The 24,068-nt window shown below is 37.5% G+C and overlaps 2 protein-coding genes across 52 annotated transcripts in view; both read left to right on the top strand.

The window, feature by feature from the left end:
- Positions 1-17,619, top strand: part of svila (supervillin a) — a 77,861-nt gene extending 60,242 nt beyond the window's left edge. For 32 of the 50 annotated variants that reach the window (XM_077200924.1, XM_077200920.1, XM_077200916.1 and 29 more), the window contains 13 exons: positions 197-344; positions 466-659; positions 1,515-1,597; positions 2,208-2,356; positions 4,588-4,693; positions 5,835-6,042; positions 6,124-6,257; positions 8,667-8,822; positions 9,213-9,356; positions 10,524-10,645; positions 11,459-11,614; positions 12,022-12,042; positions 16,799-17,619. In XM_077200924.1, coding sequence (XP_077057039.1) covers positions 197-344; positions 466-659; positions 1,515-1,597; positions 2,208-2,356; positions 4,588-4,693; positions 5,835-6,042; positions 6,124-6,257; positions 8,667-8,822; positions 9,213-9,356; positions 10,524-10,645; positions 11,459-11,614; positions 12,022-12,042; positions 16,799-16,885 — 1,708 coding nt within the window. In that variant the 3' untranslated portion in view covers positions 16,886-17,619. Of the gene's footprint in view, positions 1-196; positions 345-465; positions 660-1,514; positions 1,598-2,207; positions 2,357-4,587; positions 4,694-5,834; positions 6,043-6,123; positions 6,258-8,666; positions 8,823-9,212; positions 9,357-10,523; positions 10,646-11,458; positions 11,615-11,979; positions 12,043-16,798 lie in introns of all 50 variants that reach the window. The other 18 variants (XM_077200931.1, XM_077200917.1, XM_077200937.1 and 15 more) reach the window with 2 other exon arrangements.
- Positions 17,620-20,202: 2,583 nt separating this feature from the next.
- The window catches only part of psme4b (proteasome activator subunit 4b), a 42,895-nt gene continuing 39,029 nt past the window's right edge, over positions 20,203-24,068 (top strand). The window contains exon 1 of one of the 2 annotated variants that reach the window (XM_077200895.1): positions 20,203-20,752. In XM_077200895.1, the coding sequence (XP_077057010.1) occupies positions 20,556-20,752 (197 nt within the window). In that variant the 5' untranslated portion in view covers positions 20,203-20,555. The remainder of the gene's footprint in view (positions 20,753-24,068) is intronic. The other variant, XM_077200894.1, reaches the window with a different exon arrangement.

Raw genomic sequence — 24,068 nt, 5'->3', positions numbered from 1 at the left:
GTCAAAACAACAGCTTAGTTATCTCAGTGTTCGTATAAGCAGACTTGGGTTACCAGCAAGGCCTGATGCATCACTCCTAAAATAAATGAGTGCTCTGTGAGAACAGAAAAAAACCCATGAGACATGAACAAAGTTATATCCTTGCGTTTTATGAAATTAAAATTATGATTGTCTTTGCTGAACCTGTTATTAATAGGAAAGGCCAGGGACGACCAGACTGGGCTGTGTTTGGCAGGTTAACTCAGCACAATGAGACTACTCTTTTTAAAGAGAAGTTTTTGGACTGGAGTGACACCAAGAAATTGTCTAAGAAGAATGGTGACTCGACTTTAGTTGAAAACAAGGTACATAAGTTGTATCTGTACCTCTTTTCTGAAAAGCAAGTATTAATACATTAGATACTCCTGATTATATTTAAAAAATGTAGTTAATATTGAAATGCAATTGGTTGGTTAATTTCTTTAGGAGCTTCGGAGCGGAGAATGTCGGCCCTATGATGCGTCACTGATGTTGTCAACAGTATGGACGCCAGTCAAGACCGTTCTGGATGGAGTCGATGTGGGACGAGGTTATGGACTGGTGGAAGGTGATGAGCGGCGTAATTTTGAGATCAGCACTTTGTCTGTTGATGTCTGGCACATTCTAGAGTTTGACTACAGGTACGATGAATTATTTATAAGGTATAACTATTAAAGGGTTAGTTCACCCAAAAATGAAAATTAAGTCATTAATTACTCACCCCCATGCTGTACCAACCCCGTAAGACCTTCGTTCATCTTCGGAACACAAATGAAGATATTTTTGATTAAATCTGAGAGGTGGATCACTGCTACATAGGCTGCCAGAGGGAATGAAACTTGACGGCCCAGAAAGTCATTAAAGAAAATGTTTAAATATTCCATGTGCCTAGAGTGGCTCAACTATAAGTTTATCAAGCGACGAGACTACTTTTTTCCCGAAAAAAAAACATAAATAACGACTTTATTCGACCATTCCTTTTCTTCCTTGTGGGCCGGAGACGAGAGTTCAAGAGATTTCCACGACGCATGCGCGAGAACTGAACAAGAAGTATTAGAAGAAGAACGTCCTCTTCTCAGTTCTCGCGCATGCGTCGTGGAAATCTCTTGAACTCTCGTCTCAGGCCCACAAGGAAGAAAAGGAATAGTCGAATAAAGTCGTTATTTTTGTTTTTTTTCCCGCACAAAAAGTAGTCTCGTCGCTTGATAAACTTATAGTTGAGCCACTGTAGTCACATGGAATATTTAAACATTTTCTTCAATGACTTTCTGGGCCGTCAAGTTTCATTCCCTCTGGCAGCCTATGTAGCAGTGATCCACCTCTCAGATTTAATCAAAAATATCTTCATTTGTGTTCCGAAGATGAACGAAGGTCTTACGGGGTTGGTACAGCATGGGGGTGAGTAATTAATGACTTAATTTTCATTTTTGGGTGAACTAACCCTTTAAATTATTGGGTAGATAATGTACAAACATTCTCTCTCTTGCTTGTTTTAGTCGATTACCTAAATTGAGCATTGGCCAGTTCCATGAAGGGGACTCGTATGTGGTCAAATGGAAGTACATGATCAGCACAGCAGGTGAGTTGTATGTTGAAGGTGTGCATAGCAGTGTTTTTGTTAACTAAAACTATTAAAAATTATTTTATCAAGCAGCGAGAGAGATTTTAGATTAAAAATCGAAACAAAAAAACTTAGAAATTAGAAACTAAATGAAATTACTTCAATCGCTAAAACTGAAATTAAAATAAATTTGTAAATTGAAATATGTAAAAGGGTAATAAAATTTACAAAAGCACAAAAAAATTACTCAAACTTAAGCTAAAATTAGAATGAAATGTACAAATAAACGTTGATTAAAAATGTTAACAAATACTAGTAGTTTATAAATAATACAGAAAATAACACTGGTGCACAGGAGAGAGGACTGTCTGTCACTTTATCCCCCTGGACACTTTATTTCCAGCTTTTTAATATTTCATGCTCATTTTTAATATTTCATGCTCATTATAAAATAAACTGCTTTTCCAAGGTCTGATTCCACACTGTCTCCCCACCATACAATTTTCTATAAACAGTCATAAACCAGCTACTCACACTGTGTAAAACCATAAGATACAGTGTGTCTGAACATGTTGTTGCTGGGCTGTTTGTTTGCCCATGATCCAAAACTCTCTGCTTTTTTGTGCAGTTGGCAAGAGGCTGCATTCAGAACGGATCATCGGTCCAGGGAAGGAGAAATGTTGTTATTTCTTCTGGCAGGGTCGTAACTCCACGGTGAATGAAAAGGGAACATCAGCACTGATGACTGTAGAGCTGGATGAGGAGAGAGGTGCTCAGGTACTTACTATGGATTATTTTATACTTAATAACATCCTAAAAATTTATATAAAATCTTAAGCATTTCCTGCACTACCATTTAAAGGTTTTAAGTCAGTAAGATTTTTTATGTTAATTTTTTTTATAGTTTAATAAAAAATAGTTATTCTATTTTAATATATTTTAAAATATAATTTATTCCTGCGATGGCAAAGCTGAATTACTCCAGTCTTCAGTGTCACATGATCCTTCAGAAAAGCATTCTAATATGCTGATTAGCTGCTCAAGAAACATTTCTTATTATTATTATTGCATTGAAAGCTCAATAGAATATAATTTATTTGAAATGGATAACATTATAAGTGTATATATTTCGATATTTCGTCATTATCAACATTATTACAATAAGTTGTCATTGTTAGAGTGCATTTATACATTTAAGTACTGAGTAATATTAAGCAACTATATGTATACTACTATTACTATAAGGTCAGGGTAGGATTAGGATTCGGTTGAGGTTTAGTTGCATATAATTTACTGTTATTACTATGGTAAGTACATGTAACATATGTAACAAGGATACTGTAAAAGTGTTACCAATGTTTTTTTAAAAATGTAACATGATATGTATCATGTTGTTTCTGTTTTGATCTTAATGAAAGTATAAATGTCTTTTAAAGGGGTGGTTGATTATGATTTCACTTGTCTAACTTTAGTTTATGATCAAACAGCAAAATTACACACTATCTGTAAAGTCACGACGCTCAAAGTTCAAAGCAAAGGGAGACATTTTCTTTTACAGAAATTGCTTTTTAAAGGGATAGTTCACCCAAAAATTAAAATTCTATTAGTAATTACTCTCCCGCATGTTGTTCCAACCTCGTAAGACCTTCGTTCATCTTCGGAACACGAATTAAGATATTTTTAATTACATCTGAAAGCTAGATCACTCCTCCATAGGCTTCTTAAGGAATTGAAACGTGTTCCCCCTAAAGTTATTAAAGACATTGTTAAAATAGTCCAAGAGACTACAGTGGCTCAATCCTAAGTTTATCAAATGACGAGAATACTTTTTGTGCACAAAAAACCCCCAAAATAACGACTTTATTTCAACTATTAATTTCCTTCTCTGTGGGCCTCGAGTCAGTTCACTAGTGTGATAGCGTAAGTGCTTCTGTGTTTTACATCACACACATGACCAGCATCGGCCAATAGTGAGCCTACATGTGACGTAGCACTACGCAATCACACTACTAACTAGAGGCCCACAGAGAAGGAAATGAATAGTTGAAATAAAGTCGTTATTTTTGTTTGTTTTTGCGCACAAAAAGTATTCTCGTGGCTTGATAAACTTAAGATTGAGCCACTGTAGTCACTTGGACTATTTTAACGATGTCTTTAATGACTTTTCAAGGCCGGCAAGTTTCAATCCCTCAAGAAGCCTATGGACTAGTATGGAGGAGTGATCCAGCTCTCAGATTTCATCAAAAATATATTAATTTGTGTTCCGAAGATGAACGAAGGTAACTTGAGGGTGAGTAATTACTGACGAATTTTCATTGTTGGGTGAACTATCCCTTTAAGGACTACAACAAACGGCTGGTATGGACTACACAACATTCTTCCTGGGTTAGTGACCCTAAAATGTACATACACCCTGCCCCCGGTAATGCGATTTATAGATTATCATGACAGAGTGTGCTAATCAATGACTAGAAGATAATTACACATTAGCTACATAAATTCATCAACTAACCATTCAGAAATGTCCTGTTGCATTCTACATGTTGTCACTTCTTCTTGAGTTTCTCCATTATTGTCTGACTCCGGTTTGAACACAAACTAAAAGTTTTTGAAATTTTCAATGCCCGTCTGTGTGAGGTAAAAGGACACAAGCTGTTGTAGCTTCGCCCTCAGTGCGGAGCAGCTGCTCATTTGCATTTAAAGGGACCGACACAAAAACTGTGCGTTTTTGCTCACCCTCAAAAAGTGACAATTTTAACATGCTATATAAAAATATCTGTGGGGTATTTTGAGGTAAAACTACACACACACACTCTGGGGACATCAGAGACTTATTTACTTCTTTTGAAAAGGGCATTATGCCACCCCTTTAAAAAAAAACATCTTAATGACCTTAAACCTTTTGAACGGTGGTGTCCTTTTTATCAGTTCCGCTGTAATATAAAAATCTAAAATATTAGCATAAAAACAATAAATGGTCTGTTTAACATGGTGTGTGTGTTTTGCAGGTCCAGGTACAACAGGGAAAGGAGCCTCCTTGTTTCCTGCAGTGCTTCAATGGAGGAATGATTGTTCATGCTGGAAAGAGAGAAGAGGAGGAAGAAAATACACAAAGTAATTTCTTTTGCTAACTTTGCCACATTTTTTTGGTTTTCATTATTTTTTCATAACCCTTTTAGATTAGTTAAATCCAAAGAAAAATACATAATTAAAATCATATTTTGAACATGGACTGAGAGACCCAGCCAATGGGTGGAGTAGTGGCGGTTCTAGCTTGTATGGCATCCAGCTCCCCTTCTCTAGACCTAATCAGTGGAGCTAGAAAGTCCAGCCTAACCATAACCTTATCCCTAAACCTAATTAAGGGTGTATTCACACCTGCCTTGTTTGGTTCGTTTACCCCCTTGGGTTTACCTTTTGGGCAGGTGTGAATACAGCAATCAAACTCGGGTGCGGACCAAATAACCGAACCGAGACCCAGCTGAAGAGGTGGTCTCGGTACGGTTCCAAACGAACTCTGGTACGGTTCGTTTACGGTGTGAACATGAACCGACCCAATTGCAAGAAAGCACTGCGCCTTTGAGTTAACAGGCTTCCGTAGTCGGAGTTTCGTTATGGGAAAGTGATCTGTTGTAGCCTACTACATTCCATTCCGGCGCGCTGTCTGGCCATGCGATACTGTTGCGCGTCTTTCTGCGCGTCGTGTGTGTATCATTGGAATCAAATGAATGAATGAATGAATGAGTGACAGGGCTCTCAAGTGTCACGCATTGAGCGTGACAGTCACTCATTTCGGTCTTTTGTCACTCTCTCCCGCCACACATTGTATTTCTCACGCTGAAAAACTATTTGTAATATATTTAATATGCCGCAGCGCCCAAAACGGCAGGAATCAAGCGCGTCTCCTCTGGTGTTGTTAGCCAATCAGAAAATAGCACTATTGTATCTGGGTAAGATTTAACGCAACAACCAATGACACCGCGTCGGCACGACACACGTGTGGTTTTGTTTACAAATTTTGGTTCACTTGCAAAAAGAACAGTGTGAAAGCGAACCGTACAAAAAAAAAAAAATATTTATTTGGTCCGGACCAAAGCAAGTGAACTATCGGACTTTCCTGGTGTGAATAGACCCTAAGTCAAGCCCCACCCCTTATATCCAGAGAGGTGGAGCTGGACTAGGTCAAGCTCCACCCATTTTGGGTCTGCAGTGAGGACCACCTGTATGGATTGACCCGATTTCCCTTTATGTGCAGATGACTGGCGCTTATACTGTGTGAGAGGAGAGAAACCCATAGAGGGCCATCTGCTGGAGGTGGTGTCCCACTGTAGCAGCCTACGGTCTCGCACCTCTTTGATCCTCCTGAACATCCCTAAAGCCAGCATGTACCTGTGGCACGGCTGCAAGGCTCAGATGCACACACGTGATGTGGGCTGTGCCGCTGCAAACAAAATAAAAGAGCAGTGGGTCAACTCATACTAACAAACCAATGGCACTTAATATCAAATGTAGCTGACCCCTGATATAGACGTTCTGGTTTTCAGGTGTCCTCTGGAGGCGGGGCTTCACAGCAGCAGTAAAGTGTCCATCCAGGAATGTGATGAGGGAGCTGAACCACAAGGCTTCTGGGAGGCCTTGGGAAGGAGAGATCGAAAGGCGTATGACTGCATGCTGCAGGGTGAGTTAAAGGGTTAGTTCACCCAAAAATGAAATTCCTGTCATTAATTACTCACCTTCATGACGTACACAAACCCATAAGACCCTCGTTCATATTCGGAACACAAATGAAGATATTTTTGATGAAATACGAGATGTTTCTGAACCAGCCATAGACTGCAATGTCATTGCAACTTTTAAGGCCCAGAAAGGTAGTAAAGACATTGTTAAAATAATCCATGTGACTACAGTGGTTCAACCTTGATGTTATGAAGCGACGAGAATACTTTTTGTGCGCAAAAACAAACAAAAATAACGACTTTATTCAGCCATTCAGTCTCCTAAGCTGATCGCGTAGTGAACAGTGCAACGTAAATATAGTTGACTACTGTAACGGGGTTTAAGATTCAGGGAGGGAGGAGGCGGGAACCGGCGAACAATCACCAATTTTTAATAATAAAATAAAACGCATACAAAAACAAAAGTATAAGCCAGCAGCCCCTCACGGACGACTGCTGGCCACACAAAATAGAAACAAAACGCAACTTAAAATCAGGCCTGTTCCTCTCTCAATCTTCAGCGTTGTCGCTCCTCCTTTTATGCTCCGTGAGAGATGTGAGACTGGTGCGTCTCACAGGTGACGTTCATTATCACTCACGACACCGGCCTCGCACCGTTCTCTCGCATCCCTTGGCCTCATCCTGCTCACCACAACTACGTTTACATGTGCACAATTAATGCGTTTATTTCTAGTAATCAGAGTAGGGTATTAATCGCAGTAAGATATTTACATGACAAAAGCAGAACTCTTCACTCCAGTTCACATCCAATTTTAATTGTTCTTATTATTGGCTTATAAGTTAACGTATTTTTATACCACTCTCAGATAGGCGATTAAGGTGTTTACATGCCTGTTTATTGCACTTTAAAATCGGCATACGCCACAGTTTATTGCGATTTATGGTTACTACTATTATGAGCTTAATCACATTAGTTTGATCGAAGTATTGCATTTGCATGAGATGGTGTAATCACAATATTGCCAAAATCCCATTATAATTGCATAATGAGGGTGCATTTACTGTGGGCTGAGTGTCTCCTAAAAGAAAGGATAGATTCTGAACTGCCAAAACGAACAACTAGCAATTCCATATCACTTCCTTTATACCTACATAATAGTGTAACACAGTTGCATAATACCAGCCTATGGTCTTCATGGGTTCATTTCTGACACTGGCTGTAAGTTTTAGACCAATCCCAGCAGACAGGGCAATCTGACCAATCAGAGCAGATGAAGCTCTCGGAAAGGAGGGGTTTAGAGAGACCGAATCTTAGAACGAACTGTTTTCAGACTCTTTGAGAAAATAGGTGATTTGCAATGTATATTATGAGGAAATGAAAGTTTTTTTTTTTCATACCTTGAATGCATGTAATGCTATTGTAGAAATAGCATAATAGAGGCACTTGAAATTCCGTTTGATCAAATTCAAAGTCATTAAAAAGTCTTTGATTGTATTAAATAGTACAACAAATGTCTTAAATATTATTTTCAGAGGTCTTAAAATTGTAGTCTGAAAACAGGAATAACGATAAGGCTTTGATTTATTTAAATAAATGTGAGTGTCGCTACTTTACTTTATTTACTTTATTTTATTTAGAAAATAAAATAAACTACCGCTAGTTTCAAAGTAAAAGCGTGGCTTTCTAGCGCATTAAGGCTCACGGAGTTCGCAACCATTGCGAAACTGTGCAACTGTGAAAATAATATTTAACTGCACATTTATGTCAAGCGATTGCTTATGATTTACTGTTGATGATTTATGACCAATTTTATTTTGGTGTTTATATTGTAATATGTTTTACATGGTTGTGAGATTGCATATTTTATCTCCCTCATCTTTTTGAATGAGCAGCTGGAGATAGCAAACATTTCAAAATAAGAGTACAATTGTAGTTCAGGCTTGTTTATAAATAAGTTAACCATTAAAGATATTTATACATACTTTCCCCCCCTAGATATTATTGGTCACATAATAGACTGTATCCAGCATTTAATTCAATGTAAACGGCACAATGTTTGTTTGGTTTCTTTTTTTTTGTTTTTGTCTTAAAACACATTATAATGTCAGCTAAATCCAATATTGGTCGGCATCTAATCCATATATACTGATATATTAGTACATTAACCAACTTTAATACATATATATACTGTATGTCTTCAGTATTTAAACTTTCATTTACCATGTTTTGCAATTTAATGTGTGCCTATTTAAGTTAAATCTAATGTATATGATTTTTTTTGTTAGGGTGTGTTCTGTATGGACATACAAATTTTTTATTTGTGCAGGTCTTAATAACTTTAAAGGTCTTAAATTTGATTTTAAAAACTCTGCAGATACCCTGGATTTATGCGTTTTGCATCTATTCTCAGATCTGGGAAAGTTCAACTTCACTCCTCGGCTGTTCCAGTTAAGCAGTGCTTCAGGAGAGTTTGTGGCAGTGGAATTTGTATATCCATCCAGAGAACCAAATTTGGTCAACTCGATGCCTTTCCTACAAGAGGATTTGTATACAGCTACTCAGCCAGGTTTTTGATGCATTCATGTTCGCTAAGCACTGTTAATAGTTCTGTCTGGTGTGTAACTTGCTTGTAAACTGTTTGCTATTCTGGATTCGTGTCAGTTGCATTTTAATATTTGATACCTACTGCGGGTCTGAGCTCGTCACCGTCATCACTGCAAAAAAAACATTGGCCTGCACATGTGTGCACGTTAAAAGCAGTTTACCACTATACTGTGGGAATTTCTTGTTTTTCAACCGCGGTTAGAAAAAATCCATACCGTCCCAGCCCTATTTCCTACACTCGTTACATGCATAATGTATTAAGGAAATTTAATTCTTCACACTCATTGAAAAATCATGAGATATGGTTGTGGCAGTATCATGATGTTGCTTCTTCTGTTTGATCATCTTTTAGCCCTGTTTTTGGTGGATAATCACCATGAAGTTTACCTGTGGCAGGGCTGGTGGCCTCAGGACAGTGAGAGCACGGGCTCAGCTCGCATACGATGGGACTCCGACAGGAAGTGTGCCATGGAAACTGTACTCCAATATAGCAAAGGTGACTTAAATACATCCTTATCTTTAATGATCTTTTTAGGAAAGAAACAAGAGTGATATTGTGTAATATGATTCTCAAATGAACCTCTCTGGTGACATTGTATGCTGTACTTGTCTAAACATTTATTCAGGTTAAACCCTGTCACATTCTTACAACTGACTGCAAGCTCTTGTCATATCAGCCTCCATTCAATCAACAAGCAATGGAGAGAACCAAGTTCCCATCCTAGATTTTTTTTTTGTCTTCAGTAATCGGTTTCACTCAGGTTTTTCCAGATGATACTGCCGTTCTTGGTCTTCTGCATAAGGATAAGGACATTCAACATTATACTACAGAGATTGACAACTTTGTTACATGGAGTAAAGAACACAGTCTTGTAATTAACGTTAGAAAAGCAGAGGAAATTATTTTTATCCCAAGTTAGTAGGCAACCACTCACCTATCATGATTAACAATGAGCCTATTGGACAGGTTCCTTCGTACAAATACTTATTGATGATAAACTTTCATTGGAGGTGCATGTGGATAATCTTTGTGGAATGGTGCAACAAAAAATTTACTTTTTACGGAGGCTCAGACTTTTGAAGTTGCTCAGAGGGTCATGTTGCTGTATTATCATGCCTGTATAGAATCCATCTTACTGTAACGTATAGTGGCCTGGTTTGGTAATCTGACAGTTACCCTTAGATCTCAATTGAACCGTTTGGTGCATACAGGAATGAAGTTGGTTGGTCTGGGGGTTTACCCCCCATGTTGAGTCTATATTCAACTAAATTATTTTCAAACAGGCAAGGAAAATGACTCTGGACCCTTCTCATGTGCTTTATCCAGAATTCGAACCACTTCCATCTGGTTGATGTGTTCATACCCCAAAGTTCAGATACAACCTCTATAAAACATTTTTTGTTCCTTTGCACTAGAGTTTAACACTAACAGTCTTGTAGCCAAGCCAAAGGACACGACTGTGATAGTTAATGATGTGTGTATTATGCAGCTTCATCTGTATTGGCCAAAACAAATTTCCCTTAAAAGGGACAAATAAAGTAAAGTATGAAGTAGGTCTCAATAAGAAAGAGATTGTCTCCTGCTACTTCTGTTACATAGTGATTTTAAATTCTCTAGTTACCTGTCGCAATAACAAGATTGGTTTTACTTTTGTGTTTTTAGAAAAAAATGAGAAAAAAACTCCCAAGTCATACCTGATCCACGCGGGGCTTGAGCCCCTTACCTTCACTAACATGTTTCCCAGCTGGGAACACAGAGAGGACATCGCTGAGATCACAGAGAAGGTGAGAGAGAAAGTTAAATGCACATGCAAAGTTTTCTTTTCTTCTTTCTTTTGGAGTTATAATAATATGGTTCAATGAACACAATATCTGCAAGGACTTTATTACACTGTTAGTAGTACTCGCCTACAGGTGAGTATCACTGTCATCATACTGACATTTACCCACCCTCATGTCTTTACAAACCCATTGAACTTAGATCTTTTGTTCTTTAATTTAGGCTTTTATTCACATATAAACAGTGATCAGCGAACATAAACAGAAGCTCAACTGAACCTGCTTGACACGTGAGAACAAACCTCATTGGTTCTTTTAAAAACTCACACGTGCTGCGTTTCACGAGAATAAACCTCATTGGTTCTCACACATCAAGCGAAAATGCTTGCGCTTTCATTTACCGTATCTAATGTGTGAGTTTATGAAAGTTTATTTGTGATTAAAGGCCTAAATTAAATCTGTTCATCATATAAAGCGATCATGTCTCTTCAGAAAATTTTACTTCAGACTAAATCGCTCAATTCATATGGGATTTGTTTTTACAATCTCTTTATGAACTTTTTGAAGCGGCAAAGTGGTAGTTGCATAGTCTGTCAATGGAGGGACAGAAATCTCTCAGATTTCATTACAAATATCTTAATTTGTGTCCTGAAGACGAACTAAAGTCTTACGGATTTAGAATGACATGAGGGTGAGTAAAAAATGACAGAATTTAATTTTTATGTGAATTTACCCTTTAAGATACTTTAGCTGCTGGTGTCATGGGGAACACCAATTCTCTCATCAATAATTATCATCTTTATGTTGTGTTATTTATAGGAGGCTGAAGTATGTAATCAGATCATTCTTGTTGAAGACGTCTTGACTAGACTCTGCAAGACCATTTACCCATTGGCGGATATACAAGCCCGTCCCCTACCAGAAGGTGTTGACCCTCTACGTCTTGAGATCTACCTATCAGATGAGGACTTTGAGGTGAGAAAATTCACATTAACACTGAGGTTTCACTCAGTTGATTATTACGGTAGTGTTTAAGGTTAATTTGTTATTTTCTAAGTTGTGCAAATAAGCCTAATGTTATCGTTCTGGACACATTACAGAATTGTACGATTTTCAGACATTGGACACTGATATTACTGAACTGTATATGTTCTGTAAAATCTGTTTGCCCTTTGTTTGCTTATATGTTCTGTCTTTTCAGTTCTATCTAGTTTTATTTTTCCATTTTTCCCTTCATTGATTTCATATTTCTCTTTCTGCCCCTACTGTCGTCTTTAAGCTGCCTCTCTTAACCTGTCTCTCCCTGCATCTTTCTGCTTTTCCCCTTTATGCTGGTGTAGTCTTGCATCTGACTGAGGTTAATTTTTCCCTTCACATGGCAGGGTGTAGGGGCTTCTGGGAAGGTGAGTTTTGTTTCATGAGGAACACTGTTTTGTTTTTTTCTCCCACTAATGCCGCATCCTCACTGTGTGAACTGCATCACCATGTGCTTGTGTATCACATCCTTATCTAGCTGTGTGTTGGTCACCGTTCACCACTGATAGTTCTCACACTGATAGGCATCACTTTAATTAAGATTTATAGTGTAACTGGTAAATATTTTATGGGTGTTAATGTACACTATGGTTCAAAAGTGTTTTTTTTAAAAAGAAATTAATACTTTTTTTCAGGAAGGATGCAGTAAATTGATTAAAAGAGACAGTAAATACATTTATAATGTTACAAAACAATTCTATTTCAAATCTTTTTTTTCCTTTTTTTTTTACTTTCAATTCATCAAACAATTCTGAAAAGATTTATCACTGTTTCCACAAAACTATTCAGTAGCACAACTATTTTCAACTGTGATAAGAAATGTTTCTTGAGCACCAAATCATCGTATTAGAATAATTCCTGAAGGATCATGTGACATTGAAGACTGGAGTAATGATGGTGAAAATTCAGCTTTGCCATCACAGGAATAAATTATATTTTATTAAAATATACTATTATTTATATATATGGGTGTGACGAGACACTTATCTCACGAGACGAGACACGAGATTGGGTTCACGAGAACGAGACGAGACAATTTTTCTCAGAAATCCTCAATGACAAAATTCATGATTGGAAAAATTTTCTGCAGGTGCATTTTGAAATGTTTTAACATTTAACTAATAATCTTCTAATGCATGTCATATTAGGTCTACTTAATGAGTATGAATTATCAAATGCCTTGAAAGAAAACAATATTATGCAATATTTTACTTTCACTGTTAAATTCGTGATCGCGTAGCCAAGAAATCTAGACGCACCCTAGCGGCACCAAAATGTATTTTGCAGCCAGTATAGTGTAGCAACATTGGCTTTCGAGCTGGAAAAACCAAACTCTAGTCAGGCCAATCACATCGTGTATAGAGTTGGCGGGCTTAACATAATGATGGCAGAGTTGTGACTGTTCCGTGTTAATTCCCTGCTACTAGAAAACAAAGATGATGACCGCTGCTGCTGGTGAACTGCGGCCTTTTGAATCGGCTTTGGCCGTGACTTTGGAGGACTTGGAGTTAAGCTTTTCTTTGAGAAAAGCACAAAGAACGGCACTTAAGTCATAGTTAAAAAAGGAAGATGTGTTCGGAGTTTTGCCGACCGGATACAGCAAAAGTTTAATATATCAACTAGTTCTGCTGGTGGGAAAGCGCATGGGACTCAAGCGCCACAACCGTTCGTTGCTCTGTTTGATTGTAGCGCTATCCTATTGCGTGCAGAGGGAATTTGAAAGACAACCATTTATCCCGCCCCTCGGATTGAGTTCCCAGACCTAATATCTTGATGTGGGTCAGTGACTGATTCTTACTGCACTGACGGCTTCTCGTGCTGGATGAGCAGAGCAGACTTTTACATTAGTTTATAATGTTTTTTATTTTTTTATGAAAACAGCAAAACGACAGTTGAGGTGAATGTGAGTGTAGCTGTGGAATGTCTTATGTTTGTTTCACCCTCACGCTCCGTCATGGCGATATCGCGAGACAGCTTTTCACTCTACGGGAAATCTCGCCACATTTTATTGTAGCAATCTCGCCAGGCACATTTTGCCAATTCCTAACCACGTTAATCTTAACTACAATTAATTTTGTATTTAATCATTTATATGTGATGTATAATTGTTCATGACGGCTGGAAATGAAAAATACCTTATATTCAGGTGTGCAGAATTATTAGGCCCGTTTTCTTTTACAGATAAAATAAGCCAAAAAGGAAAAAAAAAAATTCTTTGTTAACTCTTAAAATTATTAAATGCTCATGAGAAGGATAAAATACTAAAGCAATATTAGAAATTGCAGTTAAGGCATGACCATTGGACAGTGGAATGCTCATTGGGTCAGACAAATACAGGTGGAGAAAAGACACATGTTAACTGCAAAAGAATTAAGGTGAAGAATTAAGTGCCAGATTACTGCCAGATTCTGGAAGATGAATTCTTCAAACAGTGGTACGAGAGGATGTGGTGCTGGTCCAAGAGTCACTCTCAATCTGTCTGTCTATAAAGCCTATAAAAACCACTTCATACACTTCAGCTTGTGATTCTTATTAAGAGGGGGTCGTTTTTTTAGGATACTTTATCTAACCTAAGTCTCTGAGATCCTGACACCTTGCACTTCTGGAGACTCCAGGTAGGTTGCAGTTCTGGAAAATGGTGGCGCTGGAGACTAAAGGGTTCCTGATGGTTTCACACTTAATTCTTCTCCTTAATTCTTAATTCTTTTGCAGTTAACATGTATCTTTTCTTCACCACCTGTATTTGTCTGACCCAATGAGCATTTCACTGTCCAATGTTCATGCCTTAACTAGTATTGCATCCTTCTCATGGGCATTTAATAATTTTTGACTTTTCAGTCTGAGTTAAATCTCTTTTTTGGATGATTTTATCTTTAAAATAAAACGTGCCTAATAATTCAGCACACCTGAATATAACGTGTTTTTCATTTCCAAACTTCATGAACAAGTATACAGGTGCTGGTCATATAATTACAATATCATCAAAAAGTTGATTTATTTCAGTAATTCCATTCAAAAAGTGAAATTTGGATATTATATTCATTCATTACACACAGACTGATATATTTCAAGTGTTCATTCCTTTTAAATTTGATGATTATAACTGACAACTAATGAAAACCCCAAAATCAGTATCTCAGAAAATTTGAATATTGTGAAAAGGTTCAATATTGAAGACACCTGGTGCCACACTCTAATCAGCTAATTAACTCAAAACACCTGCAAAGGCCTTTAAATGACCCCTAACACTGCACGTTTTCTAATCTCCCTAAGTGTCCTAGTGTCTCCCTAATCAAACTCACCTGATTCAACTCATCAGCTCATTATCACATGGGGATATTTGTGATAATGAGCTGATGAGTTGAATCAGGCGTGTTTGAATAGGGAGACAAAGGAAACGTGCAGTGTTGGGGTTCCTTCAGGAGCAGGGTTGAGAAACTCTGCTGTAGGCTACACAATCATGGGGAAGACTGCTTACTTGACAGCTGTCCAAAAGACGACCATTGACATCTTGCACAAGGAGGGCAAAACACAAAAGGTCATTGCTAAAGAGGCTGGCTGTTCACAGAGCTCTGTGTCCAAGCACATTAATAGAGAGGCGAAGGGAAGGAAAAGGTGTGGTAGAAAAAAGTGTAAAAGCAATGGGGATAACCGCACCCTGGAGAGGATTGTGAAACAAATCCCATTCAAAAATGTTGGGGAGATTCACATAGAGTGGACTGCAGCAGGAGTCAGTGCTTCAAGAACCACCACACACAGACGTATGCAAGACATGGGTTTTAGCTGTCGCATTCCTTGTGTCAAGCCACTCTTGAACAAGAAACAGCGTCAGAAGCGTCTCGCCTGGGCTAAAGACAAAAAGGACTGGACTGCTGCTGAGTGGTCCAAAGTTATGTTCTCTGATGAAAGTAAATTTTGCATTTCCTTTGGAAATCAAGGTACCAGAGTCTGGAGGAAGAGAGGAGAGGCACAGAATCCACGTTGCTTGAAGTCCAGTGTAAAGTTTCCACAGTCAGTGATGGTTAGGGGTGCCATGTCATCTGCTGGTGTTGGTCCACTGTGTTTTTTGAGGTCCAAGGTAACGCAGCCGTCTACCAGGAAGTTTTAGAGCACTTCATGCTTCCTGCTGCTGACCAACTTTATGGAGATGCAGATTTCATTTTCCAACAGGACTTTGCACCTGCACACAGTGCCCAAGCTACCAGTACCTGGTTTAAGGACCATGGTATCCCTGTTCTTAATTGGCCAGCAAGCTCGCCTTACCTTAACCCTATAGAAAATCTTTGGGATATTGTGAAGAGGAATATGCGATACGCCAGACCCAACAATGCAGAAGAGCTGAAGGCCACTATCAGAGCAACCTGGGCTCTCATAACACCTGAGCAGTGCCACAGACTGATCGACTCCATGCCACGCCGCATTGCTGCAGTAATGCAATTATTTTTTGTTAATGCAATTAATCATGATTAATCAATTTGACAGCACTTTTGAGAGAGAAAAAAAAAATGATATATTTTTTTCTCTCTCAAATAAATGCAGCCTTGGTGCTTGGTGAGCATAACTGACTTCTTTCAAAAACATTACAAAAATCTTACTGACACCAGACTGTATACAGTATGTTCTCCAGTTTTCACATGCACTGATAAAAATAATTACTAGCTTATTCATTTTACTATGTTATGGCCAATTACCAGTAAATGGCTAATCTATACTATTTTGTCTAAATAAATAATTAAATTATTTTAAATGCTGCATGTGAATCTGGGGGGTTTCATAACGTACTGTATAAAAATTTGATATTCTTTCTGAAATGAGTATGAACAATTAAATATTCAACATTGACTGATACCTTATTTTAATATCAGCTGATCACAAATATGGTGTTAATAAACGGTGCATTCCTACTTTAAATAATTTTTACTCGAATGGATGTTTCAATTTTTGGATTGGTGAATGGCAGTAACCAATGTCCTACAGCTGTTGTGTGTGTGTGTGTGTGTGTGATTATTCATCCATTTTTCAGCATTTCAGAATCCTGAGTGTGATTTAACACTTGTATGTCATCTGCGTGTTTTTATTAAATTCTTATCCCTAATTGTATATATGTGTATATGTTCTCTACAGAAAGCATTGGAGATGACAAGAAGTGAATATGAGGCACTGCCAGGATGGAAGCAAGTGAATGTGAAGAAAGCCAAAGGATTGTTTTAGAGGAAATCTGACTGCACTGGAATTGCTGATTGGGATTGAATCTGCAAGTGAAGACCTTCTCATTCCTTTTGGTCAAGAAGAGACAAGCGCAAGTGAATATCTACCTGTCAAACCACACAGGAAAGTGAAATGGAGCTGAAGGAAGAAGAAAAGACTGAGATTGGCAAGGGTTTACCAGCCTCTTGTAGCACATTTCTTTCTCATTTTATCCATTTTTGTTTTTATCTGTGAATTTTTTTGTTTTGAGTGCTTCCAGCTTGTTTTCCTCCCGTTTTTATTTTTCTGCATTGCTCTGTCCATATGGTCATTCCTGGTCCAACATGCACAAGGCAGCCCTCAGCTTTACATAAACCCCCAATAAATTCAAAAAAAGCCTTTTAGTTATTATCTGAATGTAAGAAAGCTCAAAAGGGCACTTTATGCAAGTACGTTCATATCTGCTCTCGTAAATTACTTCCAAGATGTTTAACCTTCCAGACAGATGATTGAACTTGAGAACCCTATATGTGTGTACATGGGAGATTGTTTGTAAATCTATACAGTGTGTGTCTCTTCAAACAGGATTGAATGAAATTGTGGAATAAGAGAAAATGTCTTTCTATTCTGCGTTGTATAGTGCCTTGCCTTCATGTACAGTTTATATAAAGACAGATGCTAGTCTGCATTTTAAAGATATATTTGTGATTATAAATAAATATTGCTGCAAATAAACACTGTATTATGTAGATAATAAATACTTTGTCTGTTGCTTAATATGCCATCTTAAATCACTTTTCATTTAAAATGAATAGTTACACTAGTTTGTTTTCTACGGGTCCTCTAAATTGACATAATGAAAAGGAATGAAATGGGAAGAAAAATTATATTCCACTACTTTGAGAAACTTCATCGAGTGAACGCAGTGTTGCAAGCAAACGCAAAATTTAGCATTGGAATGCAAAAGTTTAAAACAAAATCTTTCCTGTTTTTACATCATGTCACCAGGCACTCTGTGATTTTCCACGGGCAATATGTGCTACAAACATAGTTTGGAAAGAATAAAATGCCCTTGAGTAGAAGTGACCTGTTTGTTTAAATTGTTTAACTAAATGTTGTATTGTGGTAATCTTAATTTCCAACTTGGAGTTCTTGTTCTCAAATACATTCATTTGCTATTTAGTCATAGTATCTACTCAATGAACAAAAAAAACCTTCAGATATTCGTACACAAAGACCAGCAGAGGGCACTGTTGTTCCACAAGTAAGTGTGTAGTAGACCTTTGCATTATTATTTTTTTATTATTCAATTTGACATCTGTTTAAAACCTTGGTTCACATGAACAAAAATACATTTCCAATTGTTCTAAAATAAATAAGTTGTAATTTTAATTTCACCAAAATCTCAACAGCTAAATCGTGTCAAGCTTCCTTCTATCGATCCCTGTTTTTATATTAGGAATGCAAATGATCAATGGCACAAACTAAAAAGTAGTTACAAAAAACAAATGAGCTCTGCCATGTAAGTCCACAAGAGTACAGTTGGAACACCGGGAGGGAAGGCTTTGAATTGGTTGGGTCAAGCGGGATTTAAAAGTCACATGATCCAATCAAAGTCAAGGCTAAACATGTTGTATGGCCAAGGAGCCGCTTCCTGTCTGTCAGACTGAGGATTGAGGACATTTCTACATCTGAAAACAACTCGGATTTAAGCACACAGCCATTATATGCTAGTAATAGCCATTGTTGCGAATAATTTTTATCAACACTTTTGCTCATACCATGAACATACATTTTGTATACATGCAAGCAAGTTATGAGTGACTTTAGAAGCTTGGAGGGATCTGAAAAAATTAGCATATGATTATTCTGTTTTTTGATATGCAATCAATTACTGGTCATTTCAGGTGCTGTATTCTCTGTTACATCGGACACAGCACCATATTTTAGAGACTTGCAAGTGGGCCTGTTAATCCAGAATCTCATTAACAACAACCATGATCGGGCCGTACAAATCTGCTTTACCTGGAATGCAAAAACCCTCCGGGCAAAGGACCTCATTGGCTGAATGCTAAAATGTCATTGCATCTGATTAGCTGGAATTTCTGTATAGAGTTTGGTTGATAGGTAAATAAATGACCTTGAGGAATCTGTTTCTCTGCCATGTATATGCTCATTTTTCATTGACTGGAGATCTCCATCGAGATTAAATATCTGTGAGAAACTGTAAATCACTTGAGAGCTGAACACCAAATGAAACTAATGGAATTAAATTGTGATACTGAAAAGCACACATCTCTACAACTGAGCGCTCAATCAAATGCTTGATCAAATTAAGAAAGAGCTGCTGAAGGGTGAATGCACAAAACACTCTTCCCTTCATCTGCCATGACACTAGGTCAAGTGAATAGTAGTGCACTGGGTCAGTGCACAAGGAAAAAACCAAAGCGGATTTAAGTTATCTCGTTAGTATCATTGCCCTGGATAAACCGTTTAAACAAAGTGAAGGGACCAGTATACAAACAAAGCTTGTGTCATGCGTATATGTTCAAAGAATTTCTTTGGTAAAAGGACGTTTATTTTAGAAACAGATCAAGAAAAGAGATCATTTTTGAGATGAACTACAGTGACGATCTCAAAGACTTTAGTTATTCGTCATACATAGTCTATACACTATAAGGTAATGTAAAAACTGCAAAAAAGTTCTGATATCGAAGACTCAAAATAGTCTACTATAACCCCCCTTCTTAAAATATAAATGCAGCTATAAAATTTATATAAAAAACATTAATACTATGTGGAAAAAAATTACAATTAGATTTTTTTATTATAAATGTATATATATATATACAGATATTTAAAAAAAATACTATTTTCAGGTTTTGTTGGCAGAACAGCTGAGGTAAGAGACACTTACTAACAGAATATTCTGATACATTTCCAAATTTAAAAGAAATCATTAATCAAAACGTGATTGAAAGCACTTGAAAATGAAAATTTTGTCATTTACTCACCCTCATGTTGTTCCAAACCTGTATGAGTTTTTTTTTTCTTGTGAACACAAAAGAAGACATTTTAAAGAATGTTTTTAACCAGACAGTTGATGGTTCACTTCCATGTTTCTTATAGGCCTACGATGGAAGTCAATGGCTACCTTCAACTGTTCGATTACCAACATTCTTTAACATTTCTTATTTTGTGTTTAATAGAAGAAAGAAACTATTACATGTTTAGAACAACTTCACAAATCTTTCTATCCCTTAATTTCATGTCACGCTTTTGAACTTTTTCAACGACCGTGTTGTGATTGCTGAATGTGCAACTGAACACCAGTAGGGGGCGCGCCGCCCATGGCTCATTGTTGTACCCGCTGGTGTGTTATGTATGTGAGGTTGAGCGTGTGTTTATTGTGAGTGTGTGTCTGTCCGTGTGACTCGTAATATGTGTCAAGAGAGTGAGGGGAGACTTCTCTATGTAGGTGACTGAAGCTAATGTGTTTAACACAAGAGGTCAGAAAGACAGATCTGTCGAAGTAACAAGTTTTGATCTGAATCCCGCTCCAGAATAACGGCACTTATGCGAAAGTATCGGATTGTGTGAATAAAACAAAGATTTGTCAAGGGAACTTCTGTCAAGAGGGGAAGGAAATAAGCCGGACACGTCAGAAGAGGATATTTATTTTGGGAATCGTAATATGAAAAAGGAGCAGGCCGAGATATTAGGTTTTGTCCCTCAGAAAGAGATCGTCTACAACAAACTTCTCCCGTACGCAGATAAACTAGACCGCGAATCCAATGACATTTTGGCCCAGATTAAAGGGAACTTGGGTCGGGCTGTCCAGTTCCGTGAGTTATGGCCAGGAGTTTTATTTTGGACCCGGAAACTATCCACGTGAGTATATTCTCAAGACTCAAAAAAATGCTTTGATGTGACAATTGAAACTGGTCGGTTAATAAACAGCAGGGACAGCTGAGTGACTCAGGTAGCTTGTAGCCGTTAGCCTGCGAGCTAAATGCTAAGCGCTACCTGAGTCACTCAGCTGTCCTTGCTTATACGCAAACATCACATATCCATCTGCTAGCACTCCATAATGACCTTTCATAATATCGAGCGTAATATTTCGTTGGTCTAGTTTGTCAGAGTGGCTTCAATCGGTAAAAAGGCCAGGAAATGTGGGACTGTTGTAAGCTCATTTCTAAGCTAATCAGCTAACGGAGGCTAACATTAGTGCTGGATAAGCAGCTGCCACATGCATCACTGCAACTAGTGGTTGCATATGGAGTCTTTAAAAAGACACTTTATCTGACTGCATATTATTTCATGCCTTTATGGTTTGCCTTATTCATTTCGATCAATTTAATATGTTTCTTATTAACAATTGGAAGTGATTCATGGTCAATTTGCACGGTGTTGAACAACAGACAGAAGGATATGGAAACCTTATTTTATGGTTAAATTAAGACCCTCTTTAAAGGTCAGATAAAGGGTAGCCTATATTGTTCTATTAAAATTCCGCATGATTACATTTTATGTTTCATTTTTGACGATATCATAATGAAATAAATTAATTAAATAAATTGTAATGAATTGTTCATCTGTGTTGTCATTATATATTTAATGACACTTAAAGTATTTCATGTGCATGCTGCATAACATTTAAATGGGACCCTTCGTATGATTAGTGTATGATCACACGTATAAGTGTATTACTATAGTGGCTTTGCTCCTACACTGACTGCTGTAGAGTCCCTGTACTGTGTATTATACAAAATACTTGAGAGAGTATCTCTGCTTAAATGGGCAATATGTTTACAAACCTAATTTCGTATCCATTTGGCATCTTACCTCATCATCTGATTAAATTCAAGGCCGCGAAAAAGTGTTTCCTAAAGGGTTTTGTATTTGCAGTGAGGGCTGGCATGTTGTTTAAGTGGATATAATCTACAGTTTAGTGAGTCATTCGACCCGATTCAGTGAATAATTGAGTGGTCCGTGTTTGATTCTGACCGATGACTCCTCTGCTTCATTTAGATTGATTCGCTAAGTGATTCAGCATTGAGCCCATGATCGTTTTTGAGTGCACAGCGAGCAGAAGGCGAAAATGTTGTCTGTTAGGCCTATATATCAGTCCCTCCAGGATTTCACGATTTCTTTATATGATTTTTGCGATCAAAATGACTGATTTTGTGGTGGTAATTTCCAGAAATGTGTGATTTTTTTTCCGATTTTTATATTTTATAATTAGGACATCACATTTACCATAATAGTATTATGTCAGATGCACAATGGTCATACATGCCACAAATCACAAACAAAATGCATAAAGCTTGTTTATTTGGTCTAGTCAAATTCTTTTTTTTAATTGTGCTGTAGCCTTTTGTTGTTGCTTGATTAACATTAACAACAGCAGGTAAATTAGGTTACTGTCACTTTAAGACCTACTACAGTAATAACAAACCTCCCAATCAGTTATTACTGATTGTTTTACGTAAATACTTGCCAAGATGAATATTTTGAAGTAATTGTAGCTATGTGTATTTGTTCAAGCGCTATAAAGAGAATTCAATATTCTATTCAATATTCAATATTCTAACTAGGCCGACAGGCGGTGACACGCAGTCAGTCATTCAGTCAGTCACACTCACACACACACACACACACACTTGCAGTCAGAGACAGACTGTCACTCGACTGGCTGAAATTAGTTCTCTTTCACGGTATACTACGCTTTTAATAATTCTTTTTAGTACCATCGAGCATATCTTATTTTTTGTTATGTCATTCAATCATGTTAAACGCGTTAATAAGTTTGCCATACTGCCCAATGAAAACCTGGGCGCAAATGTGAGAGGGCAGGAGAGACGCATTTTCTTTCGCCATGTTTCTGACAGACCGCACACAGACATCACGCGTACGCAACATCTGTACCCACGTAAAAATGCATTGAAACTTTAATTAACTAGAGATATTTCAATTGGGTGATTATAATTTAATGTTTTGTGAGGTCTTTTTTGTGTGAAATTTTGTGATTATTTTGCTGTTAAATTAGGAATTATGCAGGATCGCAAAAAAATGCGAATTATGTGAGAGACTTTGCGACTTTTTGCGACTTATGCGACGTTTTGTTGATTTTGCGTTGTATTCAGCGCAATTCAGCGTTGTATTCCGAAAAACTTGAGGGACCGATATATGCATTGTTAATATTAATATACACCCAACTGTATTTGACATTGGTAATAATTAGAAATCAACACATTAGAATGATTTCTGAAGGATCATGTGACACTGAAGACTGGAGTAGGCTGCTGAAAATTCAGCTTTGCCACCACAGGAATAAAATGCTTTTTAAAGTTTATTACAATAGAATATTATTTTAAATAATATTTCACATTATTACTAATATTATTGAATTTTTGTATTTGAGTATGAGACTTACATTACATGTTTTTCTAAAGATCTCAATTTTTTAATGGTTATGTATGTTTGTGTGGGAAAAATTAAGAGCTTTTATCATTTAGTTGAGTGTTTTCAAAGGCTCTCTTATATAATCTATTTTGATGACCTGTTTCGATAATTTTTTGCCACGCTAGCCTGACTCAGCTTTATTCAGACTCACTCTTTTTTTCTCTTGATCATGTCTTCGTGCTTACATGGTTAGTGATAAGGTCAGAATTGCTCCAACAGATAACTGATGGCCATATGTGCTTCCCTCCCAAACAAAAGCCCCCCCAATGCTTTCTGAACGTTCCCTGTAATGTGTTGTTGTGGTGTGGTGGATGTTCACTTTCATATTTGGTTGTTTATCACTGCTTTATTGTGATGATTTTAAAGTAACACTATGTAGTTTTTCAACCTTCATAATATATTTCCAAGACCCTTGTGATGGTACATCGACTTACAATAGGTTAAATGACACGTCTGCCATAGCCTGACGGGGTCTGTATCGCTTTTACTGGCACTATGTAACTTTGGGTTTCGGGTAGTAACCGGAGCACAAAAAGAACTACAACATATTCGACTGCTTTACGGCATACATAGTTTTTCTTCCTTTGTGATGTCTTTCATAAAATCATGCATCATACTCTACCTTGTCTGTGGCCATTGTTGATTCCAAAGCCGGTGCTGGATAAACGGCGAGCGTGCGCGTGCGACAGTAGGCTGCGGTAGGCTAAATTATTTTCCACAGCGGTAATGGACAATTCCGCTT

The sequence above is a fragment of the Siphateles boraxobius genome, unplaced genomic scaffold, assembly GCF_051911475.1.
Source record: "Siphateles boraxobius isolate OS27281-9 unplaced genomic scaffold, OSU_SipBor_1 46, whole genome shotgun sequence".
Taxonomy (NCBI): domain Eukaryota; kingdom Metazoa; phylum Chordata; class Actinopteri; order Cypriniformes; family Leuciscidae; genus Siphateles; species Siphateles boraxobius.
This window is presented reverse-complemented; position numbering and strand designations above follow the sequence as displayed.